The 17,777-nt window shown below is 37.2% G+C and overlaps 1 protein-coding gene across 2 annotated transcripts in view; it reads left to right on the forward strand.

The window, feature by feature from the left end:
* Nucleotides 1–10,075: 10,075 nt before the first annotated feature.
* Nucleotides 10,076–17,777, forward strand: part of Golga4 (golgin A4) — a 143,110-nt gene continuing 135,408 nt past the window's right edge. For both annotated transcript variants that reach the window (XM_074060463.1, XM_074060464.1), the window contains exon 1: nucleotides 10,076–10,457. In XM_074060463.1, the coding sequence (XP_073916564.1) occupies nucleotides 10,386–10,457 (72 nt within the window). In that variant the 5' untranslated portion in view covers nucleotides 10,076–10,385. The remainder of the gene's footprint in view (nucleotides 10,458–17,777) is intronic.

Consider the following 17,777-nt stretch of genomic DNA (forward strand, 5'->3'; position numbering starts at 1 on the left):
TCATGCTAGTCAAGCCGGTACATTTTTTTTTGAAACACTCAGGCAGCCCTTTCTGCATTGGTTTTTGAGATATGGTCTTGTTTTATGCCCATGCAGGCCTGGATCATGAACCTCCTACTTATACTCCACTCCTTAGCTGAGTGATATGTGCCTGCCTCCATACCTAGCCATTGGTTGAGATGGGATCTTGCAAACTATTTGTCTAGGCTGACCTCAAACCATGATCTCCTGATCTCTACCTACCAAGTAAGTAGGATCACAGGCATAAGTCACAATGTCTGGCCATCTTTTTTGTTATTCTTAATTTTTTCTGTCCATTTTCATTCCCCGACCATATTATCTTTCTCTTCAAAATTTTACTTATTCCACACTATTATTTCATATATCCTCATCAAGTATACTTCACCCCTTCTCCACATCTTCATTTTTTCTTCTCTTTCCCCCGTTTTGCTACTAAATTCTTAAGTCCTAGTCCTTCAATGCTTTCTAAAATTCTAGCGTCCCCTTTAAGAACCTTAGTTCCTTTTATATATAACCTTATTAGGGGTATAAATGAGGTTTCTAATGGTTCTTTACCTCATTTTAATATATACGTTGGTTTAAAATTGTTTATTTTGTTATTTCTGAGCTACATCCCAAGAGCAATAGTGACAAACTGCACATCAACCATGACACTATCCAGTCCACCCAGAATATTAAGAACAGTTCAACTGAAAGACTACAGGTGACTAAAACCTCCAGCCAACACTTTGACTGAGATGTACAAATACCAATTTAGAAACACAAGGAACATGAAAAGAGCAACATAACACTGTGGCAGTGGATGATTTCATACTGAATTTGAGGTGACCATAAGCTATTGTGGGAAGTTGTTCAACAGGCAGTTGGGTGCATTAAGAATAATTAATTTTGTAAAAATGGGTGAGTTGCATGACAGGCATGGTTCTGGTTCTTCCAGACCCAGAAGCTTCAAGGAAAATTTATAATGTAGAGCTCAGGGGAAAGGTTTAGGGTAGATCTCCCAATATACAGAGAAAGTGTGGGTGAGTAGAAACAGAATGGCATTCTTAGAATTTATGTAAGTATCATTTATTTTAAACTGTATGCTTTAAGAACATCATTCCATTTACATTTCACAATTCTACTAAATATAAAATGTTACAGATGACAAAAATGAAAGCAGAGAGCTGAGTCTCAGAGGTTACAATCTAGCTCTTGGGCTGAATTTTATTCTAAGGGTTTTGTTATAGTAATATGAAAATGCCTCTCTATGTATTCACACAATCTAATTGCTACTTTCCTTCATTCTCCATTGTTCTATACCATTTGTATGTGTTTCACTCAAAATTTTGTGGCTTTCCTTAAGCATTTGACTTTGTATGCTATGGTTTGCCTAAGAACGAAAGCCCACAGTGCTAGAAAAAGTCAACCTATATTTTCCAAGTGAAGTTAAGACAGATTTTTTTATTGTACTGGGTGGACGTACATTGTGGCATTTATGAAACTTCTTACAATGTATCAAATATATTGTGCTTGAATTAACACCCTCTACAGCTGTTCTTTAACCCCACCTCCCCTCATTCCTGGAACAGTTTCAACAGGTATTATTTTTGAATTGACACATGTGTACACAGTATTTGCACCATATTTACTCTCCTACACCCTTTCCTGTTCACCTCCCCCTCTCATGTGTATTAACACCTGCCACCCCCCTAAGCAGGACCTGTTCCACCCTCCTATTCTGATTTTGTAAAAGAAAAAAGGAAAAAATGACATTTTTGCTTGAATAAGATAAACATAGGTACTCAGGGAATTTCCTTATGGTATTTCCAGGTATATGTGTGTATATATACATATATACACATTATAACCCCAGTTGGCTCATCTCCTCTATTTTTCTTCACTCTAGTTCCTTTCTTATGGTGGTTTCAGCTGGTTTATAAATTCTATATTCATTCTTGTATAGAGAGTACATCAACCATATTCACCTTTCTTAGTTTCCATCTTTTATCCTACCCCTCTCATATGTGACTTCTCCAAGTGCAATCTGTTTTTCATAATATTGCTTGTATTTGTATTAGGTCTGTATTCCACATATGAGAGGGAAAAAATGTGGCTTTTGGCCTTCTGAACCTGGCTAACTTCACTTAAGATGATGGTCTCCAGTTCTATCCATTTACCTGCAAATGACAAATTTTCATTCTTCTTTGTGGCTGAATACAATTCTATTGCTCTCTCTCTCTCTCTCTCTCTCTCTCTCTCTCTCTCTCTGTGTGTGTGTGTGTGTGTGTGTGTATCAGATTTTCTTCATCCATTCATCAGTAGTGGGGCATCTCGGCTGTTGCTTAGCTATTGTGAATAATGCTGTAATAAACATGGGTGTACAGGTGCTTTTATGTAACTGCCTTACATTCCTTTGGGTATATCCCTAGGAGAGAAATTGCTCGATCACATGGCAGTTCTATTTTATGTTTTTTGAGGAATCTCCATACTGTTTTCCATAGTGAGTGTACTAATTTATATTCCCACCAACAATGTATAAGGGCTCCTTTTTCTCCACATCCTTACTAACATTTGTTCTTGTTTGTGTTCTTGATGTTCTAACAGAAGTTAGGTGGAATCTTAACATGGTGTTGATTTGCACTTCCTTTATGGCCAAGGATGGTGAGCATTTTTTCATTCATTCATTTATTTATTTATTTTGCCATTTGGACTTCTTCCTTTGAAATGATTCTGTTCATTTCAATAGCTCATTTCTTCACTGGTCATTGATTTTTGGGAAGTTTAGTTTTTTGAGCTCCCTGTACATTCTCGTTATCAATCCATTATCTGATGTAAAGTTGGCAAAGATTTTCTTCCTTTCTGTGGGCAGCCTGTTCAATTTAGGAACCATTTCTTTTGTTATGAAGGAGTTTTAAAATTTTCCTATAGTTCCATTTGTCAATCTTTTCTCTTAGTTGCTGAGACATTTCAGTTCTACTGAGGAAGCAATTTCCTATGCCTATTGCTTCAAGTGTATTCCCTTCTCTTTTCTGTACTACCTTTAAAGTTTTAGATCTTATATTAAGATGCTTAATCCACTTTGAGTTGATATTTGTATAGAGTGAAAGATATGGAGCTAGTTTCAGTTTTCTGCAGGTAAATATCCAGTTTCCCCAGCAACTTTTGTTAAAGTGGTGTCTTTTTTCCATCATATATTTTTGGCACCTTTGTCAAAACTTAGGTGGGCATAGCTTCATGGATTCATATTTTGGTCTTTTATTTTATTCCAGTGGTCTTTATATCTCTTTTTGTGCCCATAGGATGCTGTTTTTATTGTTATGGCTCTTTTTTTGAAGTTGGGTTGTGATTCCTCCAGGGTTGCTCTTTTTATTCATTATTGCCTTGGCTAATCATAGTCTTTTGTCCTTCCAAATGAAGTTTAGGATTCATTTTTCAATCTCTGAAAAGAATTTCATTGGAATTTTGATTGCAATTGCATTGAACATGTAGATTCCTTTTGGTAATATAGCCATTTTCACTTGATTCTACCAATCCATAAGAATGGGAGATCTTTCCATCTTCTATAGTCTTCTTCAATGGTTTTTGTTTTCCTTGTGCGGATCTTTCACATACTTGGTTAAGGTTGTTCCTAGGCATTTGATTTTTTTGAGGCTATTATAAGTGGAATAGTTTTCTTATATTCTTTCTCAATCTATTGATTGTTGGTGTTTAGAAAGGCTACTAATTTTTTGTAAATTGATTTTGTATCCTGTTACTTTGCTGAAGCTGTTTATGATGTCTAGAAGTTTTTTGCTGGAGTCTTTTGGGTCTTTCAGGTATAAGATCATGTTGTCTGCAAATAAGGATAGTTTGACTTCTTCCTTATGTATGTGTAATCCTTTTATTTCTTCTTCCTGTCTTACTGCTCTGACTATGAATTCCAAGACTATGTTGAATAAGTTGGAGAGAGTAGACACCTTTGTTTCATTCCAGACATTAAAGGAAATGGTTTGCTTTCCCCATTTAATATTATGTTGAGGAACATTCCTTCTATCACTAGTTTCATCAGTGTTGGTAGTAGTTCTTTAAAGTTATGGTGGAACTCAGGAGTGAATCCATCAGGTCCTGGACTTTTCTTTTTTGGGAGACTCTTTATTGCTGATTCAATTTCATTGCATGTTATAGATCTGTTTAAGCAATTAATATCCTCTTGGCTCGATTTTGGATGCTTATATGTATCTAGAAATTTGTCCAGTTCTTCTAGATTTTTCCAACTTATTTGAATATAGGTTTTCAAAGTAGTCCCTTATGATTCACTGTATTTCCTTGGTGTTTGTTGTTATCTCCCCCTTTTCCTTTCTAATTTTATTAATTTTCCCTCCTCATTTTAATAAGATGTGCCAGGGATTTGTCAATTTTGTTTATTTTTTTCAAAGAACCATCTTTTTGTTTTGTTGGTTCTTTGTATTTTTTTTTTATCTCTATTTCATTGATTTTAGCCCCTATTTTTATTTATGTTCTTCTTGTTTGGTATTTAACTTGTTCTTTTTTTTCTAGGCATTTCAGATGCAACATTAGGTCATTTATTTGAGATCTGTGTTATTAATACATGAACTCATGGTTATAAACTTTCCTCTTAGGACTACCTTTGATGTGTCCAATAGTTTCTGATATGTTGTTTTTACTTTCATTAAATTCCAGGAAGCTTTCTGGTTTCTCCCTTATTTCTTCTATGAGCAATGTGCTGTTTAGCCTCCACTTGTCTGAGTATTTTCTGCTGGTTCTTTTGTTGTTGAGTTTTAGTTTTATTGAGTTGTGTTATGACAGTATGCAGGGGGTTATTTCAAGTTTCTTGCACTTTTTGAGACTTTCTTTATGATCTGAGATATGATTTGTTTTGAGGAAAGTTCCAGGGGCTTCTGCAAGAATGTACATTGTGCTGTTGTAGGATGGAATATTCTGTAAACATCCATCAGGTCCATTAGATCTATGCTGTCAATTCAATTCTAGAATTTGTTGATTTTTTTGTCTGGATGACCTATGTATTGATGATAGATGAGTATTAAAGTCTCCCACCACTACTATGTTGGGGTCAATCTGTGTTTTTAAGTCAATTTGTGTATTTTTAATGAAGTTGAGTGCATCTACTTTGGACACATATAAGTTAATAATTGTTATTTCCTTTTGATGTGTTGCTCCTTTTATTAGTATGAAGTGACCTCCTTTGTCTCTTCTGACTAATTTAGGGTTCAAGTCCATTTTATCTGATGTAAGTATTACTACTCCTGCCTGTTTTGATGGGCAATTAGCTTGGTAAATCTTCTTCTGCCCTTTCACCCTAAGACAGTGCTTGTTTCTGTCAATAAGGTGGGTTTCTTGTAAACAACAGATTGTCAGGTCTTCCTTTTAAATCCACTTTTCCAACTGGTATAAAGACATTTTTTAACCACTATATTATACTATGCAGGTACAAGAACTCTTAATCAGGGTTAAGAAAGTGTATCTGGGATGAAAAGGCATTGATAAGGCATTTGTGGTCAGAAAGTAGGAAATCAAAGGTTTATTTGTGTATTGGTTCTTTTGGCTAGAAAGAAGTATTTTCTGACATACTATATTCTTGTGTAAGGCTTGAAAGGGAACTTGATAATATATAGTATTGTTTCATGAACCACTCTCCAGTAATTATTATTTTTCAAATTTCCTGAAATGCAGACATATTGTCTGCAATTGGATGGGCTGGAGTAATGACAATTATGTTTAAGCCATACTTAAGATGCTTCTTTGTGTTGAAGAAAATGAGTACTTGTTCCACTTGAGAAATAAGTTCATGAGGTCTCTAGTCATTAAAAGGAAGCAAGCCTATTTCAAATATCCTTCCATTCTGCAATGAGGTACACTAGTCTTAAAGCAGCTACTTAGATGAGTTCAAATTAACATGTAATCTGGCTGGGCTGTTCCAGGACTGTGAGAAGTGGGCCAAAGCCAGAACCTTCATGGATGAATGCATGTAGCTATACTGAGTCATTAACTGCTGTGAGTGACCCTAGTCAGTTTTCACATTATACTATAAGTACACAAAACCATTACAATGATATGGGAAGTTTCACAACTGGATCCTGGTGTAAAGTTGATGCTATCCTCATCAGGAATTTTTGCATATTAGCCTGAGTGAAACCAGGTACATTCTGGCTTCAGTTAAATCACTTTTGTGTCAGTAAGTCCCCAATAAATGGCACTCTACAGTACTGGATCTATCTTTTTATTCAGTGTCAAAGAACCCTGTGACCAGTTCTTATACACCAGGACGTATACACCATCACTTCAGAAGGTGATTTATATATAAATTTGTCACACCCAGAGTGGCTGAAAAGTTAAGAGTAATTTGTAGGTTTAATTAAGAACAGACAACAAGAGAATGTTATTAATTTCCAGAGACCTGAAGCAGAATGGCCCTAATTGCATAAACTTAATATTTCAAATGTTTTGTTAAAGTGATAAAGGGTTTCAACTTTTTATTTGCATGTGTGTGTGGGTGTGTGTCCTGTAAGGTTATCTCTTTTTTCTCATAAGTTTCTGCCTTCTGATCTTTGTCTTTCTCTAAATGATATCTCAGATATCTTCTTATTCAACTTTTTGTTATATTTTGCTTTGATAGGGCCCTCATACATGTATACGTAGACTCACAAAGCTATACATTCATGCAAATATAAAACTGGCATTCTTCGGCATACAATTGTGAATGCCAGAGTGAGAAAGCACAGGGGTATCTGGAGCTAGAAAAGCTACAGGCCTTGTGAACTTTATAGTCTTTTGATAGATAAGGCTTCTGAAAAAGAAAGAAGGAAACTCTTTGTTCACTATAACATATGAAAGGATTTAACTAGGGGTTAAAATAGTGTTCAAGGCCCCAGCGTTGCTCTAATATATTTCAGGATCTAGCTATTGGAATCTTAACAGAACAGTAGGCTACTATTACTGTGGGTAAATAAAATTTGCTAAAATGTGGACATCCGCATATGCTAGAATGTAAGGCAATATAAGCAGATTCATGCAGATGTAAGCTTCTGAGACTGGTTTGAGTATTCAGAGGTGGCCAAAGTTCAGGGTGCTGAATGAATTAGGTATATAAAAATTAGTATCTCTTAGAATGATTGCAGGTGTTAGGTAAAATCTGCATTCTAGGAATCTGAATCCACTAGGTTGTGAATTTTTCTTACTAATACCATCAGGGCACTAGCACTTATAATGAGAAAAAATGGTTTTTGAATGAGTATGTGAAATATATGATTTCATTGAATTAAGAACAAAGGCAAGTGATTGGGGTCTTACAAAATGGGTCTGACCCTAAAAATTGCGCCAAAAACACTTTTAGACATCATAAACACCTTCAGCAAAGAAGCAGGATACAAAATTAATGAAACTATAAACCTCTAAAGAAAGAAAGTGAAGAAGACATCAGAAGATGGAAAGATCTCCCATGCTTATGGATCTCCAGAACTAATAACATGAAAATGGCTACACTACCGAAAGTAATCTATATGTTCAGTGCAATACCCATCAAATTTCCAATGACATTTCTCAGAGAGATTGAAAAAAGCAACTATAAAGTTCATATGGAAGCACAAAAGACTGAATAGCCAAGGTAACCCTGGGAAAAAAAGAGCAACGCTGGTGGTATCACAATACCTTACTTCAAACTATATAGTACAGACCCATAGCAAAAAAACCAGTATGGTAGTGGCACAAAACTGACACTAAGACCAATGTAGCAGAATAGAAGACCCAGACATACATCCACATAGCTACAGGCATCTGACATTTGACAAAGGTGCCCAAAACATATGTTGGAGAAAAGACAGCCTCTTTAAGAAATGGTGCTAGAAAAACTGAATATCTGCATGTAGAAGACTGAAACTAGATCCATCTCTTTCATCCTGTACAAATATCAATTCAAAGTGGATGAAAGACCTTAATGTAAGGCCTGAAATTTTGAAAATACTACAGGAAAGAATACATAAAAACACTGGAACATATAGGTATAGGAAATAAGTTCCTGAATCAAACTGCAATAGTTCAGCTATTAAGAGAAAAGATCAACAAATGCAGTACATGAAACTGCACAGCGTAGGAAGTGGTCACCAGACTGAAGAGTCAGCCCACAGTATGGGACAAAAATCTTTGCCAGCTATATATCCGACAAGGGGCTAATAGCTGGAATTTATAGAGATATCAAAAAGCTAATCTCCCAGAGAACCATGACCTTAGGAAGAACAATGGGCAAATGAAATGAACTGAAATTTTTCAAAGGAAGAAGTATAAATGGCTAAAAAACACATGAAGAAATGCTCAAGATCCCTAGCCATAGAAGAAATGCAAATCAAAAACACATTAAGATTCCACCTCGCTCTTGTTAAAATGGCTATCATTAAGAACACAAACAACAACAAATGTTGGTGAGGATTTGGGGAAAAGGAACCCTTATACACTGCTAGTCAGAATGCAAATTAGAACAACCATTATGGAAAGCAGTATGAAGGTTCCTCAAAAAGTAAAAATAGAACTACCATATGATCCTGCAATTCCACTCCTAGGCATAAATCTGAAGGAATGTAGTTCAGGATACAGAAAAGACACTTCCACGCCAATGTTTATTGTAGCATTGTTCATAATAGCCAAGCTATGGAAACAGCACAGATACTCTATGACAGATTAACAAAAATGTGGTATGTATGTACAATGGAATATTATTCAGCCATAAAGAATGAAATTTTGATGTTTGCAGGTACATGGATGGAATTGCAGAACATCATGTTAAGTAAGCCAGATCCAAAAAAACAAATGTTGTATGTTTTCTCTCATACCTGCAAGATAGCTCCAAATACAAATACGAGCATTAACTTACACACACACACACACACACACACACACACACACACGTTTCCAATAGGCTGGTTAGAGGTGAGTCAGGGAGGTGGAAAAGAAGAAAAGAATGATAGTAAATAATATTGAAATAAATCACATCTGTGTAGAAACAAGACAGTGAAATACAATGAAAAATACTGAACAATACAGGGTAGGGGAAAAGAGTAAGGAAGTGTAATAGAGAGGGTTAGAGTGACTGAAGTACAACATATTAACAGGAAAATACCAAGGCAAACCCCCACTGAAAAATTAACAGACACTTAAACAATGAAGGAACAAGAATATAAAAGTGGTCATGTTAAGGGGAGGGCAGTAGGAGGAGGAGGAGGGTAAAGAAGGGTGGATACGTTTGAGGTACTTTCTACACATATATGAATATGAAACATGAAAACCTGTGGAAGTCATTTTAACAAGGGGAGTGAGAGAAGAGGGAGAATGGAGTGGATGCACCAAACCAGGGTACAATTTATGTATTTACATAATTGTCTTGTTGGGTTTGATATCCTAAGGCAGATAAGTATCCCATCCCCCATGAAGGGCAATATCATTCCTACATCCTGAGGAGATGGAGGCCTGCATTCCTGCATCCTGAAGGAGAGATACAGATCTGCCACAGGGCTGATGAGCAAAATGCTCTCAAGATTGTTTTCCCTCCCCCAATAAAGGTGCAAACCAAACCAGTTCACCCGAGAAAGCCGGGCTAATCCATGGCCAATGAGAAAAACCCACCTAATCCAGAGTTAGAATGTCTCAATGAAAGTGAAGTGAAATGGGCTCTCGCACCTGTCAGAGTCTCTCTCTCTTCTCTCTTCTCTCTCTCTCACTCTCTCTCTCTCTCTCTCTTTCTCTCTCTCTCTCTCTCTGTCGTCTCTCTCTTTTCCTTTCATACCTAGCAGGGTGGAAGACTCAGGTTCTTCTCTGGGGCGCCTGGCTCCTGCTGCCTTTCACACACTCCAGCACTCCAGCACCAGACTTGCCAAGACTGAGACCCACTCAGAAGGCTCAGCAGCGGTCCGGCTCAGCAGCGGTCAGGCCCCGCCTCTCTCTGCTTGCATGGTGTAGGAGGAAGGAGCCTTTCCTCTTTTTTCTCAGTTCTCCCAGCTGGAGGTAGCGCGAGAGCATGCGCGGGCACCACCTCTGGGATTGTTCTCCACAGCGCTCTGTAGAGCGTCCTCCACGAGCTCCACGTAGGCTGCGCATGCGCCCTTGGCTCACCGTTCACCTGCCGTTGTTGCTGCTGCCGTCGCCCCGGCTGGATGGGGGGCCAAGGCCAACCAGTGGCACCGGGAAGAAAGAGACGCGGCAGCGGCGACGCCGACGCCCACAGGACCAGTTCCTTGGTCCGCCCGCCAGCTCAAGAAGGCGGGGAGGCCCGGCTGCTACGGCCCTTGCTGTAGAGAAGCCACCGCCACCCTCGCGGCCCAGACGCACCGAACTTGGTCTCTCCGGCCTCATTCACTCTGAGGACCCTGCGGCGCACCATGTTCAAGAAACTGAAGCAGAAGATCAGCGAGGAGCAGCAGCAGCTCCAGCAGGCGCTAGCTTCCACTCAGGTACAGTGATCGCGGCCTTTCTCTCCTAGTTCCTGATACTTGACACCGCCCAGGCTGAGGATGGGGCAAAGTTGTTTCTTGACCTTTTACGTTACAAAAAGCCCGAATTGACTAGGAGTTCAGGTCAGCCCAGGTCCTACCGCAGTCCTGATCCGGATTCCCTCATTCCGAGTCCGTCCAGGGATGGTGTGCCGGGGTCTATGGTGACAACTGACTCAGAGTTTTCTGTAATGCCGAACCTTGGCCTGAGGATGCGTGCCAAGGTTTGGCATGGATCCTGCCTGATGGCGGGGACCTCCAGCAGAAGTCTCCTTTCCCCTCCCAATCTCAGGTTGAGTTTGAACTGGCCAGGATCCGTCCCTTGAGTCTTGAAATTCCAAACCCTAGTTCAGGGATGAGGACAGGGGTCGCGCCATCCCGCTCGTGGGAACTGCTAGCCACATGGTGGTGATCCAGTCACCCCGACTGTCACGTGTTCGTCACCTCCGTTGGGGGTGGGGGTAGCACCTGTTCACAGTTTGCTTCTGCTGCGAAAGTGTCGGTTTAGAAAGTGTCTAGGTAGAGCGGCGTGTCTCCAGGCGAGCTAGCGAGCTCTTGATGTGTTTGGGGCTGGCAGCTTAGCCCAGCCTTTTGAGCCTCAACACAGTGAGCACTCATTTTTTTCTTAATTCTAGGGTTTCTGGTGTTTGCCTGTGACTCAAGAAGGGCTGAGTTTTGACTAATTTTGAGGCACTTCTGATTTTTAACATAGTATTTACCTTAATTACTGCACTGAGTTTTATTCCCCTGAAACCATAAATTGAAATTATTCTCCGTGCTTGAGAAAAATATCACAACATGACATTGAGTGCTTGTTTTCCCAAGTAAATAATAACTAAAATTCAAATATTAAGGATTTTACTTTGCATACCTCTACTGCAGTTTTTTAACTTTACAAAAGCTTTTAACAGAAACCTTAAAAACAAGGGAGACATGAAGACTGTGGGGAAATGGGCAGGGAATGTTAGACACTAACATTTGGGGGATGAATATCAGTGACACAGGATTCTATTTCTAGAAATTCATTCTAAGAAAATTTAGGATGTAAAAAGATTTAAATATATGAGTTTCGTTTTGATGTTGTTTTAGTAAAAAGTAGGTAAAAACGCTGGATGCTAGAGAATTGGTTGAATAAATTGTTATTGGTGGTACTGGGGTTTGAACTTAGGCCTGCTGCTTTTCTAGGCAGGTGCTCTGCCTCCATGTCCCCAGCCCAAGGCAGTTCTCTTTTACTCAAGCAAATGTGTCTGTTACTAAAACTTAAAATATATGGTAGTGCATATATAAAAGGACAGTTTATTTGAGATACCTAGAGATAGCAAAGAGACAGCAATTCCCAGAGACTGGAGAGAGGGGAGGATAGAGAGGTAGTGTTTAATGGGTACAAAGTTTCAGTTGGAGAACATGAAAAAGTTCTTAAGTCCCATGGTAGTGATGATTGCACAACACTGGGAATGTACATCACAAAACAACTGAACACCTGCAGTTGTTCAAAATGGTAAATTTTACCATGATGGAAGCATTTTATAAAAGCAACATATAGGCCCCACTGCAAGCCTGCAGAATCATACATTTTTAGAAGCAGGATCCTGCAATAAAAGTTGATGTGGTAGCAGTTTCACAAATAAAAACTAGAGCTGGCAGAATGGCTCAAGCAATAAGAGCTCCTGCCTAGCAAGCATGTGAGGTCCTGAGTTCAAACCCTGGTGCTGCCAAAGGAAAAGCAACAACAAAGATACCAGTAACCATTTCCTCAGATAGTAGAGAAAAGGAGTCCTTTCTGAAGGGGCATAGCCTTATTTTAAATCTGTGTTTACTAAATAATGTCTCAATCAGAAGAATCACAATATCTTGAATGTTTGTAATCTGTGTTTTGACTAGGGAGAATATTGTGGTTCTCACATTTTAAGTAACAAAACAATCTTTGTTTACATGATTAAAAAAAAGCCTGACTGCCTGTAATCCCAGCACTTGGGAAGCTGAGGCAGGAGGATCACAAGTTTGAGGCCAGCTTGGGCTACAAGGAATCCCTATCTCCAAAACAACAAAACAAATCAGCCATGAAATTTGAATAGGTTAAAGGTCATACAAATTTCTTTCCATCTGCTATGTATTAGTTTGATACAAAGAGCTGGAGAAAAAGTTCTGAGAAGGTTGTCTCCCTAGCTATAAGATTAATTAATTTATTAAATTGTGAGATTCAAAGATGCCAACAAGGATACACTTTATTCACACCTCAACTTTACACCCATGGGAAACTGTAGGCAAATTTAAAGTATATCCTTCTACCCAGGTGAGAAAACAAGTTTGCATATTACTGTAGAATCTCAGTCAATGTGTTAATGAAGGTTGGGTCTCTAAAAGCACAGGATTTTTGCTAACAGTGTATAGTTTCTTCACCTTCTAAATTGCAATATATTAGGACAGCATTCTCATTCATTTAAATGTTTGTCTGGATATAAAATTCAAGTTTAAAAAATAATCTCCCCTCATTGTTTCTTCTGTATAATATCATGTATAGCATATTCAAAAGTCTTAATTACAAAGACCTGCTTTTCTGTATTGATAATTAACTCAATTAGGTATTAACTAATTAATTAAATAAATAATTAACTAGCTATTTAGCATCTTCTCTTTTTCCCTGATTTTCAAATTTTCTAGATTTCTTATTTTACTTTTTTAAAAATCTTTTTTAGGTGGGGTTATTTTACTCCTTTCTGGACAAATCCTTTATGTTTCTTAATTGTCTTAATGTATATTCCTTTCCTGATAATATACATTCCTTTCTGTTATTTTAAGCCTTTCTTCAAATATTCCAGCTGCCTCCATTGAATTTATTGTAGTAATTATATTTTTAATATTTACAAATAATAACCAGTCATCTGTTTCTCAGTGCATTGCACATATCATCTAAATTAATATAATACACAAACTAATTTAACTTGTGGACTTGTAGTGTTTCCATTTTACAGAAAAATTGAGGCTGAGAGAGGATAAGTAACTGGTTTGTAGTATACAGCTGATAAATGGCAAAGCTGAGATGCATATCCATACAGTCTGGCTCTCTTAACTCCTGTGCTACCCTGTGTTTTTTTAGTTTCAGCTTGTAGTTTGTTTTATGGAAATAGCTTCTCAAAATTGAGAGGATAAGCACTGTATTGTATACACACACACACACACACACACACACACACAGATAAATATGTTTGTGTGTGTATATATATTTATCTACCCTTAAGTTAAATTTAAGCATGCATATATTTAAGTTATATTCTGTTTCTTGATTTCTTGGATTTTCCTGGGTCTCATTATAGTGGCCATTTTGGTTTTGCTTCTTTTTCTTTTAAAGAAAAATGCCTCATTGTTGGTTCATTTATATGTTCTGGAAGTTGATTTACTTAGGTAGTTGACAGGGGTTTTCTCTGTTATTATTTGCTACTTCTGTCCAGAGGGCTAGAAATTGTATGTGGTGAGTGGATAGGAATGGGAATAGGCAGGAATTACTTCTCTGTCAGCCAAAGCAAAGAGGCTTCCTACTTTGAAAAGTGACTATATAATTGATCACACAAACATTCTAAACTTTATTTTTGCAGTGCTGAGGAAAAATCTTGCTAGGCAAGTGCTATGTTTATACCCCTCCTCTCCAGCCCCATCCAAGCATTTTTGAGAATGAAGGGGAGCACTAATTGTATTGGAACATAAATTGGCATGTGCTAGAATTAGGATTGCCATGGGCAAATTAGGATATATTGTTTTCCTGCTACCTTATGGCACCAGCCTCAACTATTGGAGCTTTAAACAGGTTGCTCATTATATTTGGCAGTTACTTTTGGGGAGGAATGTGTTTGCATTGGAGCAGGCTGACCCCAAGTGCCTAATTGTTGCACAAACCCTTAATCTTCTGAGAACAACAGTGAAAGCAATAATCTTCAATTCTAGTACATTAGACCTGTAATTTTTTTTTTCCTGTTGAAAAATGTTGCTATTGCCTGAACTGTGGCTGCCTTCTGTGCATGTTTGGAGTTAGGTTTCCTTTCTTTGAATTCTCTAGCAGTTTAAGTCCTTTGCCTTTAATTCTCCAGAAATCTGTCATCATCTTTTTACTGTTACTGCCCTTTCTCATTCTGGAGTTTTAATTTGTCGCCTCAACTTTTTTTTTTAACCCATCATTTCAATGACTTTTGGAAGAGAAGATGTAAATAATAAATACATTCTTATACTGGAAACCTAATTACTATTTTCTACATAAATTCTCTTGAAATATTTGACTTTTAAATTAAGGGTTCTCAACAGATCCTGAATTTTATATTTTATTTCCTTAAGATGTGGTTAAGTTAGAATGTACTGTGTAACTGGTCTTGAAATACACTGGTAACAGTAGTTTCTGAAGTATTAAGACTAATACCAGTCTAATTCTAACAAGAAGTATTATCAACTGTTGGATGAGATTTATAATGAAAAATAAATTTTCTTTTAATCTGTATAACACACTTTTAAATTTTATTGGGTATCTTGTACTTAACATAGTAGATATTCATGATTTTTAATTAAATTTTTTTAAGTTTGTTTTTATTTTTTATCAAAGCAATACATTAAAGTTTTAAAAGTCAGGTACTACCAAAGGGCTTTTTTTTTTTTTAAGTTAGGGTACAGAAACTGTTGTTAGTCCCAACCTTCTAATCTTCCAGTCCTGTTCTCCATGTTCTCAACTTTCTATTTCTCCTGATCGTTAGCTCCATATTTGTAAGTAATAAGTTTTTGTTGCTTTGCTATTGTATTAGCCCATTTTTTGTTGCTATAACAAAATACCTAAGACTTAGTAATTTGTAAAGAGATGATTTATAATTAGCTCACAGTTCTGAAAGTCCAAAAGCATGGCACTGGCTTCTGTTCAGCTGAGGGACCTCATAGCAGATGGCATCACAGCAGTGAGTGCATGTGCAAGACTGAGACTAGTCTTGCTCTTTTGGAAGAACACACTCTCAGGGGAACTAACTAATTCTATGAGACTAGCATTAGTTCTTTCCCAGGGCAAAACCCCCAGTGATCTAATCAGTTTTTTATTTAGCCCCACCTCTTAATATGTGGAATTCTTTATGCATTGTGTTGAATACTCATTGAGCATTTTATTAAGTATGGAGACTTATGTGCTTAAACTTTTAGATAATTTCTTTGTTCATTTCTCCATTCTCTGTGTTTTCTCTTCTCTCCTGGAACTCCAGTTAGCTATCTTTTGTGCTTTCTGGATGGATTCTCACTTTTTTTTCTTTTAACCCAATTTTTAACCCTCAGGTCTGCTGAATCCTTTACTGTTTGTTCATTTACCTCCAGTCTTCTGAAAATTGGTCAAAATTTCTTATCTCTTTGGGTTTAAGTAGAAGTTTCCTTCAATTTTTGGACAAGCAAATTTCATTATATTGAAGGGCTGTTTTTGAGAGGTAAGCATTTCTAACATAAGAGCAGTATTTCATTTTTGGCATTATTATCTTAAACATCAGGATGAGGAAGGTACTTTATTAAGCATATTATGAAAAACTTTGATAATTTTGGTAGCTAAAACATAAAGATACATGAAAATTTACCCCAACTTACTGTAACCATTCTTCTAGAGCAGGGATATTAAATTGATTTGGAAGTGACTTTCAGCAGTGTTGGGAGGATTCTATGGCTGTGTCCCTGCCATAACCCCAATTATCTATAGGTGTGGGAGGGAGGAGTTTAATGAATCAGGTATTTGTTATGCATAACATTTTTTCTATTTGGGCATAACTTGAGAACCAGGAAATAAGTCAAAAACCTATGAGCAGCCAAAAATGTTAATGTCATCAACTTCAGATACTATATCTGGTGTAGAATATGCATGAGAAAACCTTTTAAAACTTCTCTTTTAGAGCTTTTCATGCTTATTTTGTCAACACTTCTAATAAATATAGTTACCCAGTTTCTAAACTAGTAGCAGGCTAGGATAAGAAGACTTACTATAAGTAGCATATTGACAGGAGTGATAATTGACCTAGAAAATGTAAACTTAGGTTATTTCTTTTTATCTTAGAAAATTGGAGTTAATTGATTCCAGGAAGTTGTAGATTGAAAGTGATTATAAACCTCATTGATACCTGAAGAGGTTTGTAAATATGTATTTTTTATATCTATATCTCCTAACAATTCTACTGTCTTGAGTGAGTGATTCTTTCCATGAAACTCCCAGATAATAAAGCCCCAGTGGAATAAACTTTGGTTAACATAGTATTCATTTTAATATGAAACTTCCTAGTAATATGAAAATTCAAAGTTTTTATCTTTAGCTTGTATTGTTCAACATAGGATTGATGCCTTTTTAATTCCTGTTTTTTGGTATAGTTAAAAACATATATTTGAGATATTCTAGATTTAAGAATTAGTGTCCATGCTTATCAACTTAGTTCTTACAAAAATAACAGTATTGTGAAAGCATTTCAAGTGGGCTCTGAGTCAGAACTTAGAGAAGCCCTCTTGTATATTTAATGAAAACATAGGTTAGAAAATATGATATCGCACATGATAAAGGTTAAGGTCGTTCTGGAGGGGCCGCAAGGGTTGTTCAGTAGTGAAGGACTTGGCTGGCATGGGTAAGACTCTGGGTTCAAGGCTTTGCACTGATCCCAAGCACCACATAAACAAGAAAAGATGCAGTAAAACTTGTTTTAACCAGATGTGGTGTCTCATGCCTGGAATCCCAGTTACTTGGGAGGTAGAGATTGGGAGCATTGTTGTTCAAGACCAGCCAGGGCAAAAACTTCACAAGACCCCATCTCAACCAATAAGAAGCTGGACTCAGTGGCATGCACCAGTTATCCCGGCTATGTGGGAAGCATAAATAGGAGGATCTCGCATAAATACGAGACTATTTCAGACAAACAAACAAAATAAAGCGAAAAGGACTGGAGGTGGGTTTCAAGTAGGAGAGTGCTTGTCTAGCAAGCATTAGACTCTGAGTTCAAACCCCAGTACTATAAGATAAATAAATAACAAACCTGAAAATCTTTTGTTTTAGAGGTATCTCCATGTTAATGGCATTATTTTTATTATTTTTACTGTAAGTCACAAATAAATCTGACGAATAGTCATCTAGTGAATACTGGGGAAGTAGATAATGGAATTAAAAGACCTGTGTATTATCCCAGATCTTGGAGTGTGTTTCCTAGGCAAGTCATATAAGCATTCTGACCTTTTAATTTTCTCATTAGGAAATAGGTAAGCAGGAGCGATATTGTCATAACCAATCAGATTGTTTGAGTATCA

This window comes from Castor canadensis, chromosome 17 (genome assembly GCF_047511655.1).
Source record: "Castor canadensis chromosome 17, mCasCan1.hap1v2, whole genome shotgun sequence".
NCBI lineage: Eukaryota > Metazoa > Chordata > Mammalia > Rodentia > Castoridae > Castor > Castor canadensis.